Raw genomic sequence first — 26,254 nt, forward strand, 5'->3', positions numbered from 1 at the left:
CTGCTATGGTCGTAACCCAAGGGATTTAGATACCACTTGATAACTCTGTATATATTTAAGGATTCAGTGCCCTGTTCTGCTATTTCCTGCAATGTATTCCTATTGCTGCATCTTGAACAAATCCTTGAGGGCCTGGCATGTATTTCTCTGTAGCACTGCAACAGAAATTGTAAAGAACATTTTTAGGGAACAGAGCAGCCCCTGTTAAGATGGCACCCAGGATTTGGGGTTCTCTTTGTGACCCTCCTGGCAGTAATGTACAGCTTAATTTCCTTCTTGTCTTGTATTCCATAGAAAAACACAGTGCAGTTTCACTGTGGCTCAGCAGAGGCCAGGATCTGAGAATAAGACATGGGGCTGAAGTTCTTACAAGGAAAGAGAAAAACAGGCAGAGATCTATGCTCTGCCAGCCCCTGCCTGGACCAGCCCAGCGACACAAGCATGTGTTTGTACTGCCGTTCAGCGCTGGCATCACCCAGCAACCAACGATACCATTTGCTCGCCAGAGAAGCTGCAAGAAGGTGACCGAGTACCCCAGGGCAGGATGGCCTCCCAGGGCTGTTCCTGGCATGGTGCAATCAAGGGGTAGGTGCATCGTTGCCCAGCCTAGCCATGATGTACTGGAGGGTCATTGCCAAAGTCAGCTGGCTCATCTGGGCACACGGGAATGGTCCTGCCTGTCTGAATGAGCCTTGTCCTGGGTCAGAGAGTGAACAGAGCAACCCATTTACCCAGCAGCGTAGCCACACTTGCAAGCAGATTTTTCTTTCCTCAAATATAGCCATTATATCTGTTCATTTAGCTGGGATTCACTGGGAATTATTTTCTGTAGACTTGGGTAAGAGATTGAAAATGTATTTATTCCTGAGCCAGCCAGTCTTATGACCCATTTCCTACAATGGATAGAGGAATTACAGGTCCTCACATTTTTTTTATGTCAAAACTGCCCAGGACATATCCTCCGTTCCTTGTTGGGCGTTGGTTTGATTTTTTGTAATCCCGTGCTAAGGTACACATAGCTGATGTGAGGGCAAGGCACATTTTATTTGCTTCACAACAATTCTGGAGCTGAGCAGCCAGAGAACCCTCCTGAACCATCCTCCTCTTGCTAGGAGTACAGGTACAACTATGATCTGGCTTCTGAGATATACATGCCTCTGGTGTTAAATTCATGCAGGTCAGGGCTGCCCTGGGACAGAGGAAATCTATGGTTGTCACATTAATCTCCAAACCCTCCACAACCACTGATTATTATCAAGAAGAATAAATGGCTGCTAAGACCCTTAGTCTCTGCCTTAGAGAAAACACATTTTAATTCTGCCTTGGTATCAGCCCGTTGAAGGCAGTGGACTTATATCCAGCCTGAATTTTCTCTCAATACCTTCATCCAAACAACTTCCAGCTTTGCACACAGAGGTTAAGTCCTACCACATTTATCTTCAGTACTTCAGTACTTTAAAAAACCCTCTCATTGACCTATTTTGTTCTTCATATCAAGCAAAGCAAAGGAGAGAGGGTAGAAAGAAACATCATTGTTGTGTATATGCTAAGGGATCATCTACCCTTTTCCAAACATGGTCTACTCAAAAATCAAGAAGCTATTAATATCTTACATTTACACAATGCTGTTCATGCCAAATATGAACACCAAACTATAGGACTATCTATGTCTCATGTCACCTCCTGCTGAAAGGGGGAATAGGGCAGGTGTTTAATAATTCAGTGTAATTGTCCCCAACAGTGCAGGAAGTGAAGAAAAGCACATGACATTCTGCAAAGAATTCAAGAAGAGAGAAAGCAAGAGGCAGCCAGCTTGATACTCATGTGAACTATCAATGCAGGTTGCCAGAGATCCCACCCCACCACCCAAAGTTCCTGGACACAGTTCTGTTGGGAGATCAGGGAATTCATGCAGTACCCTTGAAAAACAATTCTTAAGCCACAGAATAAGCATTTTCAGCCAAACCTGGGATCTTCTGGTCCAGGCAGCAGTCAAATATATCTCAGATAAACTGGACTTACTACGGAAGTCTGGATTCTTCATGCTGTGACGATGCATTTTTCAACATCTTAATCATTAATGCAGAACTCTCTTGAGCTGGCCAGATGCTAAGTTTCCGACACTACTGAAATCAAGGAGAGTTTTGCTGCTGCCTGGTGAAGCCATAAGAAACTGCCAAGAGCAGTCCTCTAGGGAAATGCACTCCTCTTGGCAAGTTTTACGATATATTTCCTGGCCATGGTCAAACTCAGTAGGTAAGGATGGCTACTGCGTGCTGGACTGATGGGCTGCCCAGCCCAGTCTCCTTGATTCTCACCAAGGCCAATGGAGGCTGTGGTAGGAGGATATGTAGGCAAGGCACACGTACAGCAGCCCTCTCCTCTGGCACTCACAGCTCCAGACAGCCTGTCACCCAGGGACATCTTTAGCCAGAGGCAGTAATTTTGTGTATTTAATAACCTTTGATGGATCTTTTCTTCATGAATTTTTTCTTCCTGCTTTTTGAACCTGGATCAGGTTTAGCATCCGGCCAATATTTTGATATTAACTGAGTGCACTGATACTCCAAATACCGAGTTTGCTTCAGGTACTGTTTCGTCCTTGACTGAGATGTCATTTCCCCCAGTATGACCTTCTCAGAATAACACTGCCTGTTTTGCATGTGCAGAACTTGTTCTCCTCCATTCCCTCCCAGTGAAAGTAAGTCCTTGTCTTAGAGCATTGTGAGGGATGCTCACAAAGGCTAACTTCAGCCAAGGACAGCCAGTCTCTACAGGCTCTCTTCAAAATCAAAGGTGAGAGATGATTCCCATTATTCATCCTCTGCTGGAGGAGTGTCTCTTTTCCTACACTGATTATAGCCTCTGTCAGCTAAAGCTAGCCTTCCTGAATCACATCAGTACTTACAATGAGGAAGCACTGCATGACACTGAAATAACATTCCGTAAAGCTGATGCTTATTTTAAATATTTTAACACATATTTCTAATAGAAGAACAATGTGATAATTCCATACAAAAAAACACCAAAAGGTTTTTGCAGAGAAAAAGAGCAGGAGTTGTATGTAACTAATGGTATATTTGTACTTGGAGTTAGCTTCTGAGAGCTGTGAAGTATACACTCATATTTTCAGGGACTGAATTAGCATTCCTCAATAAGATCACTCATCAGGACTATTTGTGTGAATGAGAGCTGCAAGGTTTCTGGACAGCATTTATATAAAAACAAGAATGTTCCTGAAGTGCTGTAAATGGAGCTGCTTAAATTGTCTATCCAAATCTTGCATCTGATGATAGTAGCTGAGCAACCAGTTGCATGTTTGAGCTTGCATGCTTAATGCAGAAGGTTAAGCTTGGTTTCACCAAGACCAAGCAATGAATGATTTTCCTGCACAGAGGAATCAGGACTATGCCTCTAACCAGCGTTCCTGGATCGTGGCAGGAATTGTTTCATTCGTACTAAATCATCACCCTTCATATTGCAGAAATAGGAATAGTAAAGGGCTGACAGGGTCCTTGTCCTCCTTAAGCCCCACGCCAAGGTCAGCTACCCTGTCTCATTTGTGGCGCTATCTCACCCTTGCCTGAAGGACAACATTGTATAACTTCAGTTTCCTGGCTTTTCAAGGTTACTAGTGCACCTGCTGAATCATTCATGCTATTATAGGTTTCTTACTGCAGAAAGTGGATGGAAGTAAGCTTCTTCCCCACTTCTAGTTCTGTTCCATTTATGTTCTCACATCACCACTAAAGTATGGATATCCGCACTACCATACAAGCAGAAATTGGATCAGATGGAGGGACAGAAAATAGTTCATCTTTATGTAAACCTGTCCCCAACAATGAAAATACCCACAAGGGAGTCTGTACTGATTTCCTCTCAATGATCAGCAGCAAAATAGTTAATCATTTAGCTTGTGATTTTTTTTTTTTTTTAGGCCTCCAAGCCTTTCTCTTTATCTGCCATGTGTCCCTGGACCACTAGAAAATGGAAAACATTGGCACTGAAAAGTGTCCTTGGAGCTGGGAGTTGAAAGTCACTGCAGAAAAGGGAGAGGAGTTCACACCTCATTAAGGGTTATTGACAAGTTCCCTCTCACTTCCACAAACCATAACTCGGGGCTCTCTGTGGATATAGGTAATGTCGTATTTCAGGCCACATGATAAATTTATTTTCACAATAAGTAGTAGAAACCTTTAATTTTATATTAAAAAGCCTTTATTGTGCAGAAACTGATGTGGAACCTTGGGAAATTGTTGGTGTGAGCCACAGTACTGAGCAGTGCTTTCATTCAGCCTGCTGTCTTCTGGGACTGGTAGACAGACCAGCTCCAAGAGCTCCTCCAGCCCTGGTACATGCAGTTCTCCTCGGCTTCCCTGGCAGATCTTCTATCTGGCATTTGTTATTTTCTCCTGAACACATCCTGATCTCTCTCTGTTCTCCCCTCTGTGGCATGAGAGACTTGAACAAAAAACTTTCTAAGGTTAGTTCCAAGTACTTTGAAGACAAGCTATTGTACTTCTCTATCATGCAAATGTGTTAACCACTGCCACTCCAGATGGCAAACATTTCTAGCCCCATAAGCCCTAGCCCAAAAATTTCAACGAATTCCAAGACAGGAGCTGTCAGTGATCCCAAGTCCTGTAGTTATCATCGTCCACCCAAATAGGCATGAAAAACTAACAACGAAAGTAAGATTTTCAGCATTTCTCTAAACTTGGTCAGGCTGTCCAACTTCTTGACGACAAGTATATTGCAGGTCATATTCTTATCCACAGGGGTTTTTTTTTTTGTTTGTTTGGGTTTTGGTGGGTTTGGGGTTTGTTTTTTTTTTAAATAGGGATATCTCATTCTTGTTTTGATGCCAATTTTCCACACAATAAACCCACCCCACACCTTCTTTTCCCTTAATACTGGTCTCTACTTCTCCAAGTTGCTAGTCAAATTCTAAGGTGCTTCCTCATTTGATTTGCTGGAGTAGAACATATTTGTGGGGTATGGAGTGAGTAAGAGTGAAGTAAGGATATTTGCAATTTGACCTAGTATCTGTGCATTTCATTAATCCTTCCTTCATCAACCACTTAACCTTTATGGGCATTCTTACTGCCTCTCATTGCATTGATTTCTGCCCATTTCTCCAATTTAGTGAGATCATGCAGTATTTTAAACCTGTCTTCCACTGCATAACTAGGTTTAGCTGGGGGGTAATTGACATCAATTTAAAGAATGAAAAACTAGGCTGAATATCCGGGGAAAACTTTCTAATGGTGGGATCTGCTAGAATGCATTGCTGTCTCTCAATGGGATTGGTGGTTGTTCCATTAGCATGTGCATTAAAACCATACTGAAGGAATATAAGATTATAGATTGGACAGAACAATCCTGAAGTAGGAGGGGAAAGTCAAACTGCAAAGCACTGTAGCTTGCCTCCTACGGTCATCTCATCCTGGATTTCCCCCACTCCCTCTTCATACCACCCACCAGTTCACTGAGGATATGCTCAACCAGCAATACCAACTAATTACGGGGATGGGATGCAATGTGATGCTCTCTCCAACATTATTGCAACTTCACTTGTGGTGGTGGGAATGTTGTGGTAGCTGTGGGACTTTAAGTCAAAGATTCATCCTTCTTGAGGCCCGCTGGATAGTTTTCCCACCCTGTTTTATTAACTACCTCCTGGCAAGCTGTGAGGCATGCACTGGTGGCATCCAAGAACACAGGCTGGCATCGGTGGCAGGGGTTTGCAAATGCTCCCTGAGGCCATGTCCAGACTGTGAGACCCAGATGGGCTCCCTGCCTCCCACCTCATCACACCTCTCCTACGTTTCTATGTGAAAGAAAACAAGATGCCTGGGCTGGAAGAAAAGCCAACCAACCATGCCCTAGGCTGCATAAAAAGAAGCATGACCAGCAGGTCGAGGGAGGTAATTCCGCCCCTGTACTCCGCTCTGGTGAGATCCCACCTGCAGTACTGCATCCAGCTCTGGAGCCCTCAGCACAAGGAGGACATGGACCTGTTGGAGTGGGTCCAGAGGAGGCCCCAAAGATGATCAGAGGGTTGGAACACCTCTCCTATCAGGACAGGCTGAGAGAGTGGGGGTTGTTCAGCCTGAAGAAGAGAAGGATCTGGGGACACCCTATTGCAGCCTTTCAATACTTAAAGGGGGCTTATAAGAAAGATGGGGACAGACTTTTTAGCAGGGCTTGTAGTGATAGGACAAGGGGTAATGGTTTTAAACTAAAAGAGGGTAGATTTAGACTAGATACAAGGAAGAAGTTTTTTACAAGGAGGGTGGTGAAACACTGGCACAGGTTGCCCAGAGAGGTGGTAGATGCCCTGTGCCTGGAAACATTCAAGGTCGGGTTGGACGGGGCTCTGAGCAACCTGATCAAATTGAAGATGTCCCTGCTCATTGCAGGGGGGTTGGACTAGATGACCTTTAAAGGTCTCCTCCAGCCCAAATTATTCCATGATTTTATGATTCTAGGAAGAAAGCCAGAGCACTCTACAAACCCTGACCTGGGTAGTCAGAGCCCAGGATGGTGAGGTGTGCTGGAGGGCACATCTCTCGCCAGCCTGGATGCAGCCAGGAGAATCTTTAGAGATACCCATTACCCGCAGGAAGACAACACACCTGAGATCACAAAGTCATCATCTGTCCTGCAACATCACTTTGGCACAGTCTGTTTCAAAGGCATCCGCCAGTTCTGTTACCATCCTTCACTTCTTAAAGAAATTACTATCAGATTAATTTTTCTAGCAGAATGGTTGAAAACTGATTGCAGAAAGAAGCCTGTTTGTGCTGGGGCACAGATCAGAGATACAGGAGAATAAGGGTTTTGGTTTAAAATACACTGCTGACTCTTAGGTTTGTAAAGATAACAGTCCAAGCAGAAACAAGCACGTTCTTTACACACCTCAAATGAAATAGTTTAATTGCAGGAATGGCCAGAAAAAAGATTCTCCTCCCCACCTTTATGGAGAGGTTCTGTTTTATTTAAGAAAAAAAAAAGAGCCTATTTTCATCTGAAGTTGTTACTGCCAGCAACCACTTTGTATTAAAAGAGGACTTCTGTCAGCTCCTGAAAAATGGAAACATCATTTTCAGCAACAAAACCCAACATATTTATCTCAAAAGCCAAGTAGGCTGGTACATGTTTTGATTGTTTGGTGGGGGAGGCAGGCTTTTTTCTTTTCAGGTTCTTGAAATTTGTCTGCCATGAATAAGCAGATTTTTCAAAAAATGAAATTTCCCTCTAAGAAAATTTCAAAGGAAACATTTCCATCAGCTCTGCTCAATTAGCAGCAGCATAAAAATGGCTCAAAAATGGCTCAATTTCACAGCTGCTCCCCTGAATCTTTCTGAGAGCTGAGAGAGCAAGAAGACTTGCCCATTTCTGATCTTCCCTTAAGAAAGAAATTAGCAGATATTTGTGTAGTGACAGGGATGTACATGGGACAAAAGGCTGAGTGTGGACTCCACGCTGGTTAAGCAGAAGAGAAATCATTTTCTCCATGGCAGGAGGTGCAGGCTACAAATTTGTCAGATTAACAAGTAGCCAGAGGCTGATACAGAAGACTAATTCTCTTAGTAAAACCCTTGGAGGGTATCCCAATATGATTCCAAGGCTGGCAAGCTGCTGGAGAAGATGGGAAGTAAATGCAGCCATCTCATGAGGACACTGCCTCTGGATTTCTTGATTGTGCCTTTCCTATACGGCACTTTTCATAATGCCCTCTGGCTAGAACCATTGAAATGAAACTTATTGATTGAAATTCTGATCCTATTGATTTTACACAAGAGATTTGTGCGAATATGAAAGAGCAGGAACCACTTTGTAACTGCTCCCATCTCCGTTTATTCCCTGCTGAACACGTGGTAGGCTTGCTTGTCCATCTCAGTCCCCTGAGCTTTCAGAAATAAATTACCCAAAATTCAAATATACACTACCTATTAGCTCACAAATGTGCGGTAAATATTACTGGTCCCTGAATACACTAATATTATTTGAGTTCCCTTTTGCTTTCTTTTGTCTGCTTCTGCCTCACATCCCCTCCTTACCTCGTTAACCACATGCCATGTTTTTCCTCTTCATTTCAGAGGTGTAGAGGGAAAATGGGAAGAACATGTTCTGAGATGAAAGTGGGATGGGAAACAGTGCTGGCAGGAGATGATGTTTGCCCGGAAGGAAAGCGCCAGGGAAGTCGTGCTTAAAATACTGTAAGTGCTATTAGAAATCGTATTTCTACCCCTAAAGAAAGGGTCCTGGATATGCAAACTGCAGAACTCAGGACAGCAGAAGATCCCAGAGGAGGCAGTGAACAGACATCCTAAGTGGAAAACCAACACAGTGTGAGCACGCGGTCACCCACATCCAACACCACAAACGGCAGCCCACTGTCTTCCCCGAGCCCCTGCGAGGCAGCCCCAGCACAGCCCGGACCCAGCGTTTCCTTCCCACAACACAGAGATGTTCCTGTCAAGCCTCCTGTAGCCATTTTCTTTCTGGCAGGGAGGTGGAGTGGGCTTTAGCTGCAAAATCAGCTGCCTCACCATTCACATCTACTTCCTAACAACCAAAACTCCCTTTGCAGACTTGTTTATTGAAGTGGTGGGTGTCCTTTCTATGTATCAGGCAGCGGTCCTTGATTTTGTTCATTTTAGTTTGATGTATTTTCGCTTGCTGCGCTCAAGACTTCATTCTTTCCTCTCTACATCTTTTTATAGTCAGACTGTCACATATCAATCAATCTTATGGATTAAAGTTGAATATATCGTGACTTGTCTGGGCCTCTAGGAAAGCATTTTAAACAAAATCCTATTTATTTTATTTTATTTTCCCCATTGACATTTGTTTTCTTCTCTATTTCCAACCTTGTGAAATGGCAAAACCTGCCAGGAAAATTGCACGGTTTTAACTCGCTAGAATTCCTAAATAATTGTTAGATGTCGTGGAATGTTTATGACAAGAAGGCAGGTCATCTGGCAAGGAGAGATCTGTGATTGCGCTGCAACACGAAAAACCCCGCACCAAACCCCTGTTAATTACACTGATGGAAAACATAATCCAAAATGGTGGTGAAACGGTGCCTTGCATCAAGCATGGATACAATTCGCATCGCAAGTGTTGATTGAAGCGATTTAGCTGTGAGGAGCTCGAGAACGGCTCCTCGCAGGTTACCTACGCCGTGCCGTGGGGTGGATACAAGTGCAGTGCGGGGGCTTGGAGGACCCCCACGGCATGCGGGGAGCCAGGGACCTCCACACTGCGTGGGGCTGGGGTACGGCAGCCCCGGGACTTTGGGGAGCCCAACGCCCACTTCAGGACGCTGCCGTCTCCCCATCCCCCAAGCCCCGAGGCGCTCGGCCCTGCACTGCCGCGTCAAGGCAGACCCCAGCCCCGAGCGGCCGGGGAGGGGGAGGCAGAAGCCCGAGCCAGGGCCCCTCCCCTCCGGGTGAGGGCAGCGGCCCGGGGCAAGGCGCAGGAGCCTGGGTCACGGCCTCCCTTGACCCGGGCCGAGGGGGACGGGCACCCAGGCCGCGACCTCTCCCCCGGCCGCGCGGCGGGGAGGGGGTTGCAGCCCGGGCCGGACCCCGTCGCGGCGCCTCCCCTCAGGAGAAGCCGCGGAGGGGCCGCGGGCCCAGGCGCGGCCCAGGCGCGCCCCCGCCGGGACACCCCCCCCCCCCCCCCTCCGGCGGCGCCGGGCGGGCCGCGGCGGCCGGGCCCGGCCGTGGGGAAGCGATCAGCCCCGGCGGGCCCGGGGCCGGGGCCGGGGCCGAGATGGGGGACCACGCCGGGTCCGCCGCGAGCATGCGCGAGCCGCCCGCGTCACGGGAGCGGGCGAGGCCGGCGGGAGCGCGGAGCCCCGGCGCGCCCCCTCCCTCTCGCCGCCGCTCCCGCCCCTCCATTCGGCTCCGCCGAGCGCTGCCAGCGCGCCCCGTCGCCGCCGCCGCCCCGTTAGAGACCCGCCGCCCGCCAAGGAGGGGAGAGCGCGACAGCCGGGAGCACGGGAGAGGGAAGGACCCTCCCCCCGCCGCCAACCCTTTTCTTCTTCTTCCTCCTCCTCCTCCTCCTCCTCCTCCCCCGCCTCCGCCTCCGCCTCCCGGCCGGGAAGAGCTCGCCGCGCCCGCAGCAGCCCCGCTGGATGCAGTGAGCGCTCGGGCGCGGGGAGAGGGGCAGGAGGGAGCCGGGAGCCCCGCCGCGGAGGCGCTGCGCTGCCCGGAGGCTCGCGGCCATCTGCTTTAATTCTTTTATTTCAACCCCCCCCCCCGCCCGCCGGTGGCTGGCTTTGCCCCTGCCTCCTCCTCTCTGCCCGCGGGAGCCAGCCGAGGCGGCGGCGGCGGGGGCTGCATTTTTCCGCCCCCCCCTCTTTTTTTTTTTTAATTTTTTTTTTTTTTAAATTTTCGTCGCCGCCATGGGATGTACCCTGAGCGCCGAGGAAAGAGCCGCCTTGGAGCGGAGCAAGGCCATCGAGAAGAACCTGAAGGAGGACGGGATCAGCGCCGCCAAAGACGTGAAACTCCTCCTGCTCGGTGAGAACCCGCTGGCGGCCCGGTCGCCCCCTCCCTGCCCCGCGTCCCCCTTACCCTCCTCCTTCCCCCGCGCTTATCGTCCCTCATCTCTCTTTCAACAGGGGCCGGAGAATCGGGGAAAAGCACCATCGTGAAGCAGATGAAGTAAGTCCCGCGGGGGAACCCCCCGGGGCTGGGGGTAAAGGGGGGGGACACGAGTTATCGGGCTTAATGGGAGGGAGCACGGGGCGGGGGCTCGCTGAGGTGAGCGAGGTCCGCGGGCGCCATGTTTACCTGAGGGGACCGCGAGGGCGGGAAGGCAAACGGCGGGGGGAAGGCACCGCCGCCGCCGTTCCCGCTGCTGTTCAGGGCCGATGTGGTGCTGAAGTGTCGCCCGGCGGCCTCGCCCCGCGGCGGGGAAGGGGGGGAAGGTGGGCTGCGAGCGGCTGCTCGCAGCCCACCTTCCCCCCCTTCCCCGCCGCGGGGCGAGGCCGCGCAGATGTCCCCGTGAAGCGGACCGCTGTCACTTAAGCTTAATGTCGCGGTGTTATCTGCCGGCTCTGCGGATTTAAGTCGAGGCTCCCTATCGCTCAAAGCCCCTTTTACTGAGATTTTAGCCTCTCCTTTTAATTGGTGAAAGACGAGCTTGGACGCCCATCCCCAATTCCATTCAAACCCCTCCTGCCAACTTGGTCCGGGTCTGCTGATGGTGCCCGAGGTGGCTTCCAGAGCCCGGGGCTGCTTCTGGTTGGGGCTCCCCTACACACACATGCTCTTCCCTGTGCTTAATTAGACGTTACTGTGCAATAAAACAGCAGTGAAAAAACCCCACCGCTCGGTCCCTTCCAACACGTCACCGTGGCTGGAGTAATTGCATCCCATAGGAAGGCAGGTGCTGGGGAAGGCTAATGAAGGGGGTGGAGGTACTCCCGTGGCACGGTTATTCTTTTTTTCCCCCCTCCTTTTTAATTAAAATACAACGAAATACCCCGGCCTCCCACCGAAACAGACATGATGGGCTGGTTCGAGGCGGGCGCCATCACGGAACAAGCCCGGGCGATAGTCCGGGGTCTGGATTTCGGTGGGGGAGAGGCACGGAGCGGTTGCTGCTTTGCGATGCCAGTGGTTGCAGAGGGATCCGTGGCTGGGAGGGGCCCCCCCCGGGGACGGGGGGTTGCTTAGCGAGGGGGAGAGGCGGCAGAGCTGGGTGTGGATGAGGTGCAGGGAGCGGGGGGGGGGGGGTTGCAGGCTGCGCTCCGCAGTCCCGGGAGCGGGTGCCTTTGCGGGGGTGCCGGGCTGTGAGCTGGCCGCTGCGGGAGGTGGGGTTGTGCCGGCCGGCGGGCAGGTCCCGGCGCGGCTGCGGCTTTCAGGCGGTTCGCGTGGTGGACAGCGCCCAGCGGGGACTCGAACCGCCGGCTCCGATGCCGCTTCGGCGGCGCTCGGCTCCTCCCGGCGGCGGCCGAGCGCCGCGCTCGGCTGCCTTCGGAGAGCGCTCGGAGGCGGTCGGGGAGAAGCCGAACCGGCTCGGAAATAGCCGAAGTGGCCGGTCGCCGCTCGGCAATCTGTTGCCCTGCTTTCCGGTAGCCGCCCGGGGTGTGCGTGCGTGTGAGTGTGCGTGCGCCGCGGTCGCAGATCCGGGCCTTCAGCCCAGCTCCTCTCCGGCCGGAGTGGCTTAGCGGGTGACCCGGATATTTCTGTATCAACTCTGCGGCCGCTGTGTCCAGCCCTCGGGGGTTCACAGGGAACTAAACCATCATCCCCGCCCGAGGCAGTGCTTTTCCCAAGGCACTGCGGGGCTGGGAGGTCTCGCTGCGAGGAGGCTCGCGTCCAGTGCACGGCGGTCTCCGCGGCTTTTCCCACTGACACTTGTGTATCCTACTTCTGTAAAGGCTCCAAGCTTCCCCTTTCACGGTTTGAAAGGGGGCTTTCCACCCCAACAGTTTGATCTGGGGCTGCGGTGGGGTGGGTTTGGTTTGCACTTGTTTGTGTGCGAAAGGTGGATCAGGGGAGATGGTACTGCAGATGAACACCAATAAATTATTTAATCTCTAGGAATTGCTTCTGCGGAAGCATGCTGGAATGGCAGGCGATGGGGTTTGGCTGAAGGGAGAGGCTGTAGGTATCACAATAGCAGTGCAGCAGTGCATACACACAGAGCCCATAGGCGGGAGGGCAGGCGGTGACCACGCTGGCTTACACAATTAGTGTACAGTGACTCTTGTTTTCCAAAGAGCAGAGCTCTTGTTTTTTGAAGCAAATCGCATCAAGATAATAACCTGTTTGCTGGACTAGATCAGTATACTGAGGACTGAAATATACCCCGTGTTTTTTATATATATATATATCTCTATTTTATTTTATATATATATATGCATATGTATTTATTTTCCATGAAACAGTCTTAAAGTAATGCATGCTAGGCTTGCAGCTTTGTATCTGACTTGAAAATGCTGAGAAGGCTGCTATGGTGAAAGGGCTCATAGTGTCGGAAACCTGGAGGCGTCCGTCAGTGTGGAAACTCCAGTGAACTGTGCGGAGGCTGGGGTGGGGACAGCGGTGTTGCTATGAGCACGGCAGCAGGCATCTGGAGAGAGCCGCGCAGCCGTGGGCACCCAGGAGAGTGATGTGCAGGGAACAACTCAGGGAAATGAACACTTCTGAAAATTAATTTAAATATAATGTAGGCATTAGCATTTCACCTGGTCAAGCTCCATTAGACAAGCTTGCTGAGAACTTAATGAATTCTTAATAAAGATTAAATCGCATGTTCATTAGATTTTGATGAAAGAGACCGCTATTTTATTTTTTTAATACTGTGTTATTGGTGTGCTTCTAGATAATAAATCTCATCCTCATGAATGGCTAAAGCAGCTTCACACTTAGATTTTGCCTTGAAAAGAAGCACAGCAATCTGTAGACAGATAAGAAAACGCTAAGACAAAGGAACAGAGAGCAGACATTGTTACAGAGGACTAAGAAGAGGTTACATGCTGTCCAGTTAATCCTTGAAATATTAGGTAGCAGGAGAAGAAGTGACAGGTAGAAATTACAAAAATTTGAGAGTGTGGCCAGGTTGGGGATTAAGATTTGTAAAATTAATTAAGGATATTAGTGAAATATTTGGAGATACCTTTCAGCTGGTGAGCAAGGAAAGAGGTACTGGTGAATGGCAGAGAGGTGGAACTGGAGGCTAGCGCACATCTCAAACAGTGGCAACACAGGCCAGGAATGGCACTTTTCTTAGCACCCAAGGTCATTTTGACACCCTTAACCCTTGTGCTTTGACTACACCCATCTCGGCTGATTAGGTTTACTCATTATTTTTTCACAACCCATCCTACACTCCGGATACTTTCACCCATGCCTCAAAATGCAGGGTCAGGGCCAAGCTAGTCGGGGGAACAGTCCCGAAAGGTGCGGTTGTGCCATGCAAGCCAATGAGACTCCAGAGTGTGCCACAGTGTTCAGAATCAGGCTGTGACCAGATTCTACTTTCACTCACCTTAAACTAAAAACCAGATTTAACCTTGCAAATCTGAGGCCTCCTTTGAAGATCCAAGCCAGAGGGAGAGAGTTACTGGACAAGAGAAATTTGTCTTTCAATCTCACTACCCCATCTCAGCAAATTCACTTTGATGTAGGACTGCAATGGATGTCAACACTTTTTAGATCTTATCTCTTGAAATAAATGTTGAGCATATGCAGAATTTGGAATATGTGATCTTCTTTTCTGGAATACCTGGACTGTAGCATGGAATCAAGACTGCTATTATTCTAGGATATTTGTGGGAGGACTTATAACTCTAGTGAATGTGTTTGTTCATCAAAAGCCCCAGCCTAGGAAGACACCAAGCATATCTCTGTCTGTTACTGCTCAGCAGAATACTTAAATAAGTGCAACGGTCCAGTGGTGAGCAGGGATGGACTACTCGGGTGGGGACACCATCCGCTGCCATCAGCATGAAGCTTCTAGGGAACTCAGTGTTTAATCGTGCTAACACAGAGAGGCTGAGTTAGCTGGCGTGGCTTCAAAAACAAGCCTTGCCACCTACTCAGCAGCAGCCGTTCTGGATGGTAAGCCGGGGCAATACTTCACCTTCCCAAATGAGTGGTTAGTGATGGCTGTGGCATTCAGGAGGAGACATGGCTTCACCTGCCCACAGGAAAAATCTTGTGGTTTGGGGTTTGGTTTTGGATTTTGCATCTGCAGAAGCAGCAGCTTCTGTCCCCTGCTGAGCTGGGAGCAGAGAGCTGGGTCTGGCTCCCTTTCACAAGATGCCAGAGCTTCCAGCCCTGCGTGTCCTCCAAAGCAGCTGTGTTTCACTTCACCAGCAATGCTGACAGTACCTGAGTTGATAGGCTTCTTTGCTGTGCCATTTTTTGCAAAATGTTTTTATGTTATGTATGAGAAAGATGGGAATATGCAATTAGGAGAAAAATACACTAGCGTACAACGCTTATCTTTAAATATCTACTATCTTCTCCCCAACAGCCATCAGTCCCAATAGCCGTCTGATATATTGTTTTGACCTTTTTCAAAAAGCCCCTCAAAACAGCCCCAGGCTCTACTTGCTTTCTGTGTAACTCAATTACTTATAATCTAATGAACTTCTTCAGAGTGAGAAGCAGTCCCCGCCCACTGGTTTTACAGCCCATCTCAACAATTTGATGGTAAATGCCATTGAAATGAAATGATGTGTTGTGAACACCCACTTGAGTGCTCTTTGCTGTATGTCTGTGTCTCAAAGCTGTAGTGATTTCACACTTGCAGCCCCTTCCCCCGGGAATACGTCACCCCATGGGGTCTTACAGTGTGGGGCTGCTTTGCCTCTGCGGCATGTTCCCAGGGAGAGGACTGCAAACTGCGTCTTCGTGGTCTGTCCCACTCCTCAGTGCAGCTTTTCTGCCCCACGGCATTGGGTGTGGATCCCCACTCAGCCCCACTGACTTGGGAACTGTTTGATGACAGTGTGAGCTGACAGCCCAGAGGCACGAACCTCACTAGAGTGTCAGGTCAGGCAGAGCTGTCCTTCTCCTTCCTTGTCTCCTGCTCTGTTTTCCAGGATTTCTGTGGCTTAAGGCCCAAAGTAGGGCAGCGACAGGCTGCACCTGGGAAGTATTTGAAGTGGGTTTCAATAAGCAGGGGAAAGAGCTGCAGCTTTCTGATGAAGTTGTGTCATTCTCCCAAGACCTGCTCCAGTGCACTCTGCCTTGGGTGTGGATTTGGCGCAGTACGTATGGTGTACTGTTGCTCTTCAGACCCCAGCAGAGAGGCAACTCTGGTGGGGCTGTTTTGGCAGTGAAACCTGTATCTACTAGTAAACCACCTGGTGCGGCAGTTCTGGGGTGTAGGGATGGCAGCTAATCAGTGCATTGCCTGCCTTGAGGAAGGCACAGTCTCCTGCCAGGGCATGAGGGATCATCCCAGTGAAGTCTGCTGCAGGAGGGGGTTCTCCGTTCGCTGCAGCTTTTTCCCCACCTCTTTCCCAGATGCTTTCTTGCATCCCTGGGTGCTGTGGGTGCCATGTTCCATGCCCTGCAATGGCACAGCACAGGGAGATCGCCTCTGAACCAGGCAGGAGTAAGAGCTGGGAGCAGAGGAAAGTGAGGCTGTTCATTTTGGCTGGTAGTTGCAAAGGGTAATCGTGTTTTCAGCACTTATTTCCTTCCTTTTGGATTATTAATTGTGCTTATAAGCCAGAACATTAACAACTGTAGTTCATTCTTTTATACTTAAGGTTCTTGTTATTAGACTGAGAGAGATTTCAGAGAAAAGCAATATTAGCAGGCAAGACAGAGTACATTTTGGGTTTGGGTTTTTTCTTTTTCCTTGACAGTTCTTAATTTGTTTCTTGTTTTAGGGACTCATAAAAGTAAAAATATCTTTCAGTGACAACAGTGAACTGCATAGCTTCTCCTCTTTCAACCTACATTTAAAACCTTAAAAGAAATTTGCCTGTCATATTCTGACATGACACATCTAGTCCTGTTGGAAATGTTTTAGCAATCTAATGAGATGAAAGCAGTTCTTTTAATGAGCTCTGAAGAAAAAGACAAATCTTCTGCACAAGTGTAACCAGGGATCTGTTTTGTTTTATGGCTTGGCTAACCCAGAAGTTGTAAGAGACATTAGACTGAGTCATGACAAATTAAAAAAGGTCATGGTTTTCCTTTTCAGTCTGTCCTTTCCCATCTGTCTGGGATACAACTTTGTATCTGATGTGAGTTCTCCAGTATGCTTACCTGGGGAATACAGGGAAGGTAGTCAAAATGGGGGAGGAATGAAAAAGAGACAAATAATGGAGGTAGAGGCACTTTGTTGGCTCTTCTGCTTGGCCTGGTCAAAAGAAAGAGTGAAATGAAGAAATGCTTCCCTGCTGGCCAAGGCAGGAGCAGGTTGCCGGTCACCTGGGGAATAAGAGCCAGGCAGTCAATAATGTCTTACAGGCTCATAATTAGCTACCTGTGGTGGAGCTAATTTTCTTCAGCCACTTTGCAGAGTTACAGCCTACCCCTGTAAGTATCAAGTTCCTTTGGTTTCTCCTGGATTTGCAGGATACAAAATCACAAATGAGGGTTGAAGCTGATGGATTTGCAGCCAGAAAGCCTGATGCAAGTGCAGGGTCTAAGAGCTCGATTTTGCAAACTTCTGAGTTCATTCACCTCCTGCTCAAGCTGTAAGGAAGGTGAAAAGCTTTTCTTACCAGCCAGCAGCAGCTCACACTGCACAGAAGGACCTATCCTTTACATTCTGAAGTCCATGGTTAAACCCTGAGTGCAACTGAGTGCAGAAGACAGGATTTGGTCCTTTATTCATTATGAGAGTGTGAAGACGAGCTCTGGAGGAGCTTTGGCAGAAGAGAATTGGCAAAACCTTCTCAAATTCAGGTGGCCAAGGTTTTTAAGAGTCTTGTCACTCTTCCTGGTGCAATTGCAAATCTCCTGAGATTTGCGGTTTTCTGTAGAGCCTGAAATTGCTTCTGTAGAGTCTGGACTCACATGATGACTGGGCGAGCTCTGTTTTCAAGGGTTCTTTGCTTCATTCTCTGTTTTGTTTTTGAAAGAAAACTTCCCGCTCTCCTCACTTCAGAGAAAAGTTAAAAAATAAATGTCCTCATTCTAGCCTAAGGACTCAAGAATTGGGAGCAAAATAAAAAACCAGCCCAAATGAAGACAAGGAAACCAAATATATCTCCATTGCTTGGTTATTTTTGAAGCCTGTTTCCTTTTTTTTTTTTTTTTTGCATTAGCAAGATTGAAACCAGCAACCTCATTTCAAATCAATTTGAATGCTACTGGCCCCAAATCCTCTCTTTGACCTCACTGGACTTTGGGCCAAGTTATTCCTACACTGAATATGATATCTGTTCACTGTACAATTTTATGAGAACTGATGAATTTCAAATGTTTGCGTGGCATTTGGTGGGATACTAGAAATGCCTAAGTTTCATTCACAAAAACAAACCCAGGAAACAAAAAGGTCTGGAAATCACATTGTAAAAAGCATTGGCACATTAAACACAAGGCCATTTTTCTTGTCTCAAAAATTCTTTTATTTCATTCTTAGCGGGAAATACTAATGATTTTTGCCACAATTTTCCTAATGCTGAAGAAATGCTCTGCCTAATGTAAAAATGCCCCATAACTGTTAATTGAATCATTCTCATTTTATTTTTAAGGCCATTCATGCAAATGGCAGATGTAGGGAGGTTGGAGGATTGCAGTACTGATTATAAGATGCTGTTAGGATTCTGCCTAAAATCAGAAAATGCAAAAGGCTGAAAAATGCTCCTGGATAATACAAAGCAAAGGAACTGATGGTTTTCTAGTGCTGAGCAAAAGGGAGAAAAAAGTCCTTTAATCCAAAGCTCAATCATTGTGTGCTTATTGCGATAATAGAATAAAACTCTTGATGGAGGCATTTCTTAGCTTACCAATAAAAATGCTTACCCTCCCCAGCTTTCAAGTTCATCAAGAAAGAACTGAGGAACGCTCTCTCCAAAGGGAGCCTAGGAAACTGTGTAGTAAGCTGACATCACGCCTATTTTCAAATTGCTAATCAATAATATTTTTGACATTGAAAGAGAAGGATTGGCAGAGCTGAAATTGCTTTGTTTTTCTTTATTCTTGGGCATGTCCTGCTCTGCTTGGTCACCAAAAATTATATTGGTTCATCAGCAGACCTTTCATCCGAGTATAAGACCTGCAAGCTTAAAACAAAGGAGCTGAAGTACACCAGCTTGAGAGAGAGAAAAGAGGTTGGGTAACACGGAGTCCTCGCACAACTTCACGAGTTTGAGCCATGGCTATTAGTAAACCTCCTCTCCCCCATCAGGCCATCCTGTGGGATATTGTGTCCTCAGGAGCCAAAGAAAATTTATGGTATATTCTATTTGATACAGGATAACTTGTGCAATCTTTCAACAGAAATTCTGCTGATTAACATTGCAGGAGTTGCTTTTGGGGAAAGGTTGGGAGATGCCGACCCTAGTAAGTGTGTCAAGGTGCTAGTTACCATTCTCTGAGAAAGCCTAAAGGTGTTGGCTGGCTCTTTAGGATAGTGGTGTTCAGGGAAAACTGGGAACAGGTTTCAGCAGAAGCAGGATCCAATGCTGGTAGGAAATACAGGGTTTAATAACAAGGAAAGGGATTTTCTCCTCTTTGGCATGTGGCAGGCTACTTTGCATAGAAATGCAGGGGTACGTGTTTCGCATCAGAAGGCCATGAGGGGTGTCTCCAGGAGCTGCTTTAGTGAGCAGAGAGGGGCTCAGCAGGCTTTCACTGGTCCAGAAGAACTCCCTACTCCAGAAATACCCTATTCAGCGAATTCATCACTCCAGTGTTAGCACCTTGGCAGGGAGGCTGGGAATGGACGTTTCACCTCTGTGCATGTCCCTTCTCTGGAACATAACCCCCCAGTGCTTAAAACAGTCTGAAAGGCAGAGCAGTGACTCAACATGCTTTGAGGCTCTCCAGCAACTCCAGACTTGTATTAAATGCTCTTGTCTGCAAGAGCATCATCAACAGCAACTTGTACACATCATAACAATCTGGTACAAGACTTGGAGCATTTCTGCATCGGCTGGGAATCATTACAGAAGGGGATGAGATTAGAACAGGCCTGCATTGAGGAAAATATCACTTAAATGAAAAAAATGTATACTACCTCCTAGCAGAATTCAGTGATTTATCCTCTCCTTGTTAGAGCTGATTGGAGTTAGTAGCTCCAATTTTAAAGCATTAAGCAAAAGTGCATAGGAAGGGCTGAGCGCACAAAATGGATGTTAGGCAGAATAGTCTAGATAACAAATGAGAGCTTTTATTGCTAGATTTCTGGAGCTGTGGTATGCGGTAGCTCACAGTGAGGTAGTGATGTTTCCTCACTGCCAGTACAGTGCTCCTTATTCATTACAGCCCTTTCTTTGCCGCCTCGGTAGCGTGGACCTTGCTGTAATCCAGCTCCTGCCTTTACAGCAGAGGTGGTGGAGTTACCTCATTTTGATGGCTCTCAGTGAAGTAGTACCATGACTATATTTCTGGAGGAATTTTGTGTGGAACTGGTGCAGGCCAGCTCTGAGTCTCTCCAAAGTTCATAGTGAGGTTTTCAAATCACTTCCAGGGCACCACGATGTGGATCTGCGTGCCCTAATTTGAGATCACGATAGCTAAGACTACGTGAATTCGTCATCCTCTCTTTTGCTCCTCTGCAGCTGGCGTGGCAGGGCACATGTTCCTCCATAGCATGGAGGTTTCTGCTTAGCTTTGTCCATAGGAGGGACATACCATCCTCATAATGAGTTTTAAATGTAACGGGATCAGGTTGGCTACTTAAGTAGTGCAGAACTGAGCTTTTGATTCAGTATATTTTGGGAATCTGTTCTTATTTACTCACAGCCTCCTTACTTCTATAAGCAGTGCAAAAGGGTATTATGGCAGGGGTCGTTAAAGCTTGCTGCAGCTAAACCAGCTATTTCCACTGGCCAAATGGAGCTCTTTCCACATGGCCTTTGGGAGGATGAGAAATTAGTCACTTGTTGGCAGGTTGGTAAGGTGCACTGATGCCCATGGGGCTTGAGGATAGGCATTACTCCAACACTGACTGATGGCATCGGGGTCACATTAAAAAGAGGAAGGGCCCCCAAGACCCCCGTCCTGCCAGCAGCCTTGTGCTTGGTAGGAATTCCCCTGCAAGTGTGTTGCTGTGTTGCTGGGACCAGCGAGGTCTTACCTCTGCAGTGAGGTGGGATGTGCAGGAGAGATGAAAGCTGGTGTTGGCACTGGGGGATCCAGGTACTGCTAGTGAATCAGAATCTCGGTATGTTCCTTGGTGATATTGATGTCTGTTCAGTGTCTTTCACCATAGCTAATTATGGAAAGAAAACAACAACAACAAAAAAGAAGAGGATAGAAACACCAAGAGAGAGCCCATAAATGATAAAGAATTAGAAATTAGTAATTTTCATATGGTTCAGTAAATAATTCAGAATTTAAGCTTTACTTATGTACTTTTTTATTTATCTACTTCTTCTGTTTACCGATCCTTTCAAGAAATAAGGGGTTTTTTAATTCATATTTGGATAAACAAATTGTAAAGTTTTTCCTACATGACAGAGCATGAAAATTGAATTATTACACTGGTACTTTTAGTTCTGATCAGCAAGATCGAATTGTACTATTTTTTCCCATCTGTGATCAAACAAATAGGTGAGGCTTTTTGGCATAAGCAGTTATTCAGGATTAAATTTAAATTCTGATTTTTTTAAGTACTCCTGCATAAGACTTTGAAATAGGTTTTTTGAGGTTCCAGTAAAAAATAGAAAAAACTTCTTACAAAGTGTCCATAACAATGATACAAACCCAGCCAAAGTGGCGTATTTAAATTCCACAGTCACTGGATAAATATACTGAGATTTTTAAAATAACTAAGATCATAACATTTTTATTGGCTCCCTTATTAATTTGGGCACAAACCCATGCAGCGCAGAGCCTGTCTGAAGCTCTCTAACATATCCTGCTCTGTCTGTTCTCCAGGAGAATCCTCCTCATTCAGCAGAATTATTGTCTTGATCCTCCGGAAGACTTGCTCAGTGCTTTACTCTCAGCTGTCAGTTTTCAGAAGCACTGAGTCCCACAGCTGGCTGATTTCAGGACAGTAACAACTGCTCAGTACTGCTGACAGCGAGGCCACAGGACTTGCAGTGCTGCCAAATTAGAGATGCTACTAATCTGTATGTAGTTAAGTCCCAGTGCTAGACATAGCTCATGTTTCATTCACGCTCAGATCCCAAACCCCAGAACAATTGAGTTTTTTAATAATGTGCGCATCAACATCAATGGGCTTGAAGAGAACTGGGTTATTGCACACAAATAAGTTTGCGTGCACCTAAACTTTGTTGAAGACCACATCATCTCTGCTTGTGCTGATTGCCACCCAAATTTAGTGTCACTTTGTGTATCCAACCTTTGTCCAAATATTCATCCTGTTTCTTATAGCTCTTGGAAAATAGAGATCAGGAAAAAAAAAGATTCTGGTGTTGTGGCCTTTTCATGCCACCCTCATTTCCTTTTTGCCTCAGGTGCTCTCAGGTACCAGCTCTCAAATTTATTTCGGTTACAGTTATTTGCCATGTTACTTGTATCAGGAGAAGGAAAAAGTACTGTCTGGTTTTAGGAGGTGCAGGTTTAACTATAGCATTTTATGTGTGTATCTAATGACTTCAAGAAATGAGGTTTTGTGAAATCATTTTGGACTAAATCTTGCCTGTTCCCTCTACTTGGTACTCACAAAGCTGCATCTGAAATGCGGTGTTCAGTTTTGGGTCTCCTGAACCAAGGGGTAAACCCCTAGTAAACTGGGGCCACCAAGGTGTTTAGGGCTGGTGCACAGGTGGAGTGAAGGGAGGCTGAGGGAGCTGGAGAAGAGAAAGCTGAGGGAGATCTCACTGCTTTCTTCCACCACCCAAAGAGGGCTAGAGATAAGATGAAGCCAGACTCTTCTTAGAGATGCACAGCGAAAGGACAAGAGGCAACAGACACCGTTTCATGCAAATTAAGATAGAATATAAGGAAAAATTGCTTCACAGGGAGGTTGATGCAAAAGTGGAAGTGGGCCCAGGGAAGGGGAAAATCACCATCCCTGGGGATTTTCAAAACTCAACAGCACAAGGACCTGTGCAACCTGACCTACCTGAGATGGTAGCTCTGCTCTGGGCAGGGACCTCTAGCCCAAGTTATTCAATGATTCTATGAAAAAAAAATCCAAATTAGTCTCCTTATTCAATGTTCCTAACTTCTGCTTTAACTAAAGAACTATATCCCTCTACGTGGAAACCAGTTAAGGGACAATGTTGCGCAGCGTTACCAGAGTTTTCCCATAAAAAGCGAGGCTTAGCTGGGAATATTTGGTTACTGTTTTTAATTCCCTTTCACACCACTTGGTTTGTTTCTTTGCTTCTAGGTTTGATTAACAACTCTTTTTGTTGGTGGTGTGGGTTTAAGTCACCTCTGTCTGTCCTTGCTCAGCTATGGTAGTATGGTGATGCTTGTATGGTGAGGTATGGCAGTGCAGTGAACCAGACTCTGATGCTGATCTGTGTTAACATAACTCAAAAAAAACCCCAAACCACCAAACCAGAAAGAAATGTCCATCAAATGCTCCCATAAGGCAGCAGTGTACTGAAGGTTGAGATGTGAGATTGTATTGAAAGTTTCAGTCACTCCTGGCTAGTTCTGTGTGTTAGGGCTTAATTTTTGAGGGTAAATCACTCACATTCAAAGGCTTTGAAAAGTAGTTTTCAAAAGTCTTTCTGTACCTTTAGGCATTTAAATGATGCGTTTTTTTTTCCAAACCAGCCTTATTTTCTCCTATTAGTTCCTGTAAAAGAAATGCAAATCTTTCACTGGCTTGAAATTTCTGTGTTGTTTTAAATAAATTTCCTGTGATCCACAACGCAGTGAAAGGGAAAGTGCAGGCGTTTGTTGCTGTTTCAGTGTATTTAGACCATCTTTTATGCTTTGGAGGTCAAATCCATTTAATCTGGTTATGCTATTTCAATCACATTTACATTTTTAATGCAAAGCTCAGGTTTGCTTCACACTAGAATGATCTCTCTGGTTTTGTAACAAGCTTTAGTTGTCCTGGGCTTTGGAGAGTACTCTCTTTTACTTCCCCTCAGCCTTGGACACAAACTTTGTAATTTATAAGGTAACTTTCTTCCACTGGTTTGCCAAAATGCAGCAGAATCCTGATTACACAAGTGGTGAACAACATTTTGAAATTCCATTGTATTGGGAGCAAATTGTGAAGCCTGCATTAAAAGCCTGGTATTGCTGTGGTTAGCCTAACAGTGGTGCCCAAGGTGGCTTGCATAGGTCTCTGCTGCCCTTTAAAGGGAAGAGCACTGCATACGGGATCACCATTTTCACCCAGTATCCTATTCAGACAGAGAGCTATCCCATGATGCTCCCCTTGCCTCACAAGGGCTCACCAGTTCACAGCTTCAGTAAGACACCTTTTATGCTCTTACTGTAAGTAAATCAGGCTAGAAAGTCCTTCTTGTGAAAGATATTTGTCACATTCGTAGCCTCACAAAAGCTCCAGAAGGAGCCTGCCCCATCTCCCTTTCCTCCATAAGTCGTTTCCTCTTTTCCTTAAAAGAAGCTTTCACACAATAAGCCTTTTTCCCAAGAAGATGCTATGTGTTAAGTAACTTAGGAAATAACAAGAAAACGCACCAGACAGTTCAGTGTTTTCTGAAGCCCCACTTGCTTCTGAATTTGAGCAAACCACCTCTCCCATTGCCTTTTGCACCAGTGCCCTTCCAGCTTCAACTAAGTTCCTGCATTGTCCCCTGAAGGAATGGAAATTAAGGCCCCAAATACTTATTTTCTGGACTTGTAACATCACTTATAAACAAGAAGGAGAGAAATGGCCAGCCTGGCAGAGGTTTGGCACCACCAGTCAAGACAAGAACCTAGTGCGGACAGTGAAATGCAGACAAGAGGCAGAAAGAGACAGAGCTTGATCTTTAAAAGCAGTAGTCAAACGAGGAATCATGATCACGTTCAGGCTCTGGATAACAAAACAAGGTTGTTTCCTAAGCAGTCATCCAGAAGACTGACAACAGCTTGATACAACAGTGCACGGACTGGACACTGACACCTTTATGTGAACCTTCCTCAAAGCAAGTGCCAAGAATAAGTGGATCAGAGCTGTCAGAGCTGTTAAGAAGGGCAAAGGCTGGCAGGAGAAATGGCAACCCCCCATTCGCAGTGTTAGATGCACGTGGTAGGATGTGACAACAAGAGAACGCCAGCAAGAAGAGAGATCCTAGCAAGCGCCCTTATCATGGTAAGTCTTGAAGACTAATTTCCTAAATGAGGCTGCAGAAGCAGGACCCAAAACTCTGCAAGCTAAAAGACAAAATGATACCATGTGGTTTTACTTTCTTAAAATACATCCTTTCATAACCAACACTAAAGCACAGAGGAAAGGGAGAGAAACTGTTTCAATTCAGCTTCAGTTACAAGCAAGCCTTCTCTAATCTCTGATTTATTCTCTCCCAGAAGACCTCCTTAATATAAGTTATCACACATAGTGGTCCTGACTGTAAGTGAAAAGACACTGGACCATTTGCCCAAAGTTCCTGCAGTATATATCCAACAGCAGTGTGATGAGTGTAAAAATAAATGCAAATGTACATAGGAACAGAAGCAGATCTTATATCCAATAGCAAAGTCATGCTTAATTATTAATGACTGAAGTGCTGTAGTCCTTCGCTTAGTAGCAAAACATACCCTGAATGTCTCTCAGGTTATGTCAGATTGACAGAGCATCACTGTCAAAGACAATGTCAACTTTTCAGTGATGGATCAAGTGCCGTGTGTAAGAGCAAGAAAGGTGAATATTCAAATGAGAATCTCAGTTTCCTCTGATAAAGAGCCACGAATTCCAGGTTCAAGAACTGATTGATGGAAGTTGTCCTTGTCATAGACAAAACGGTAAACAGCTTCAGAATAATGAATTACAAGCAGAAATTGTACTAGTCAGTGATGGAGTAGATCATGGAAAGGTCATTTTGTTCAGCTCTGTCCTAATGCAGAACTCTTCTTGATCACATATTCCTCAGTGTTCTTTGTGCTATACTTGTAGATGACCTAAAGACACTAAGATTTTCACAGTTGTACATCACTCCTAACTGCAGATAGATTTTGCATTAAAGAACTTTCTCCAATAGCCTGAAACTTTTGTCTGAAATTTCCTCTTGCTTCTCCTAATCACTTCTCAGCACAGAAGAGCTCTTAACGATACCAGTTGTTGGAGTAGAAATACAAACTGGTGAATCTCTGGGATAAACTGTATCTTTCCTAGCCTTTTTACCAAAGTTTGGATGGAGAAGTTGGTGGGGCTTTCCTTTTCCTGTACTGAAGATTTCCAGTGCAAGAGAGGTTGTCTTCGACCACAGACAGGAATTGTTCAGTCCCCACAATGGAAGGAAGTGGTTGGAGGAAGCAATACCAGTTCAAGGTGGAAGGTTTCAGTGGTTACATCTCAGATCCCTCTTAGCGAATTTGTAATAGGCTGTGTCAAAGAAAGCAATCTCAAAGCTGAAAGAAAGATTACGCTGATGGGAAATGAATCTTAAGTAGAGAGGTCATGTCTAGACTGCATTTTGAGTGCTCGCCTGCCAGGAGCTCAAGGCAGCATTTGGGGATCATGGAGGAGAAATCTAGAAGTG

At 46.5% G+C, this 26,254-nt stretch overlaps 1 protein-coding gene and 1 long non-coding RNA gene across 3 annotated transcripts in view; one reads left to right on the forward strand and one right to left on the reverse strand.

Moving 5' to 3' along the window:
- The window catches only part of LOC128145648 (uncharacterized), a 34,037-nt gene extending 23,030 nt beyond the window's left edge, over window positions 1-11,007 (reverse strand). Inside the window, exon 1 of the long non-coding RNA XR_008236532.1 lies at window positions 10,812-11,007. This is a non-coding gene — a long non-coding RNA (uncharacterized LOC128145648). The remainder of the gene's footprint in view (window positions 1-10,811) is intronic.
- The window catches only part of GNAO1 (G protein subunit alpha o1), a 154,819-nt gene continuing 138,944 nt past the window's right edge, over window positions 10,380-26,254 (forward strand). For both annotated transcript variants that reach the window (XM_052796096.1, XM_052796097.1), the window contains exons 1-2: window positions 10,380-10,538; window positions 10,640-10,682. In XM_052796096.1, the coding sequence (XP_052652056.1) occupies window positions 10,421-10,538; window positions 10,640-10,682 (161 nt within the window). In that variant the 5' untranslated portion in view covers window positions 10,380-10,420. The remainder of the gene's footprint in view (window positions 10,539-10,639; window positions 10,683-26,254) is intronic.

The sequence above is a fragment of the Harpia harpyja genome, chromosome 9, assembly GCF_026419915.1.
Source record: "Harpia harpyja isolate bHarHar1 chromosome 9, bHarHar1 primary haplotype, whole genome shotgun sequence".
Classification (NCBI taxonomy): Eukaryota; Metazoa; Chordata; class Aves; order Accipitriformes; family Accipitridae; genus Harpia; species Harpia harpyja.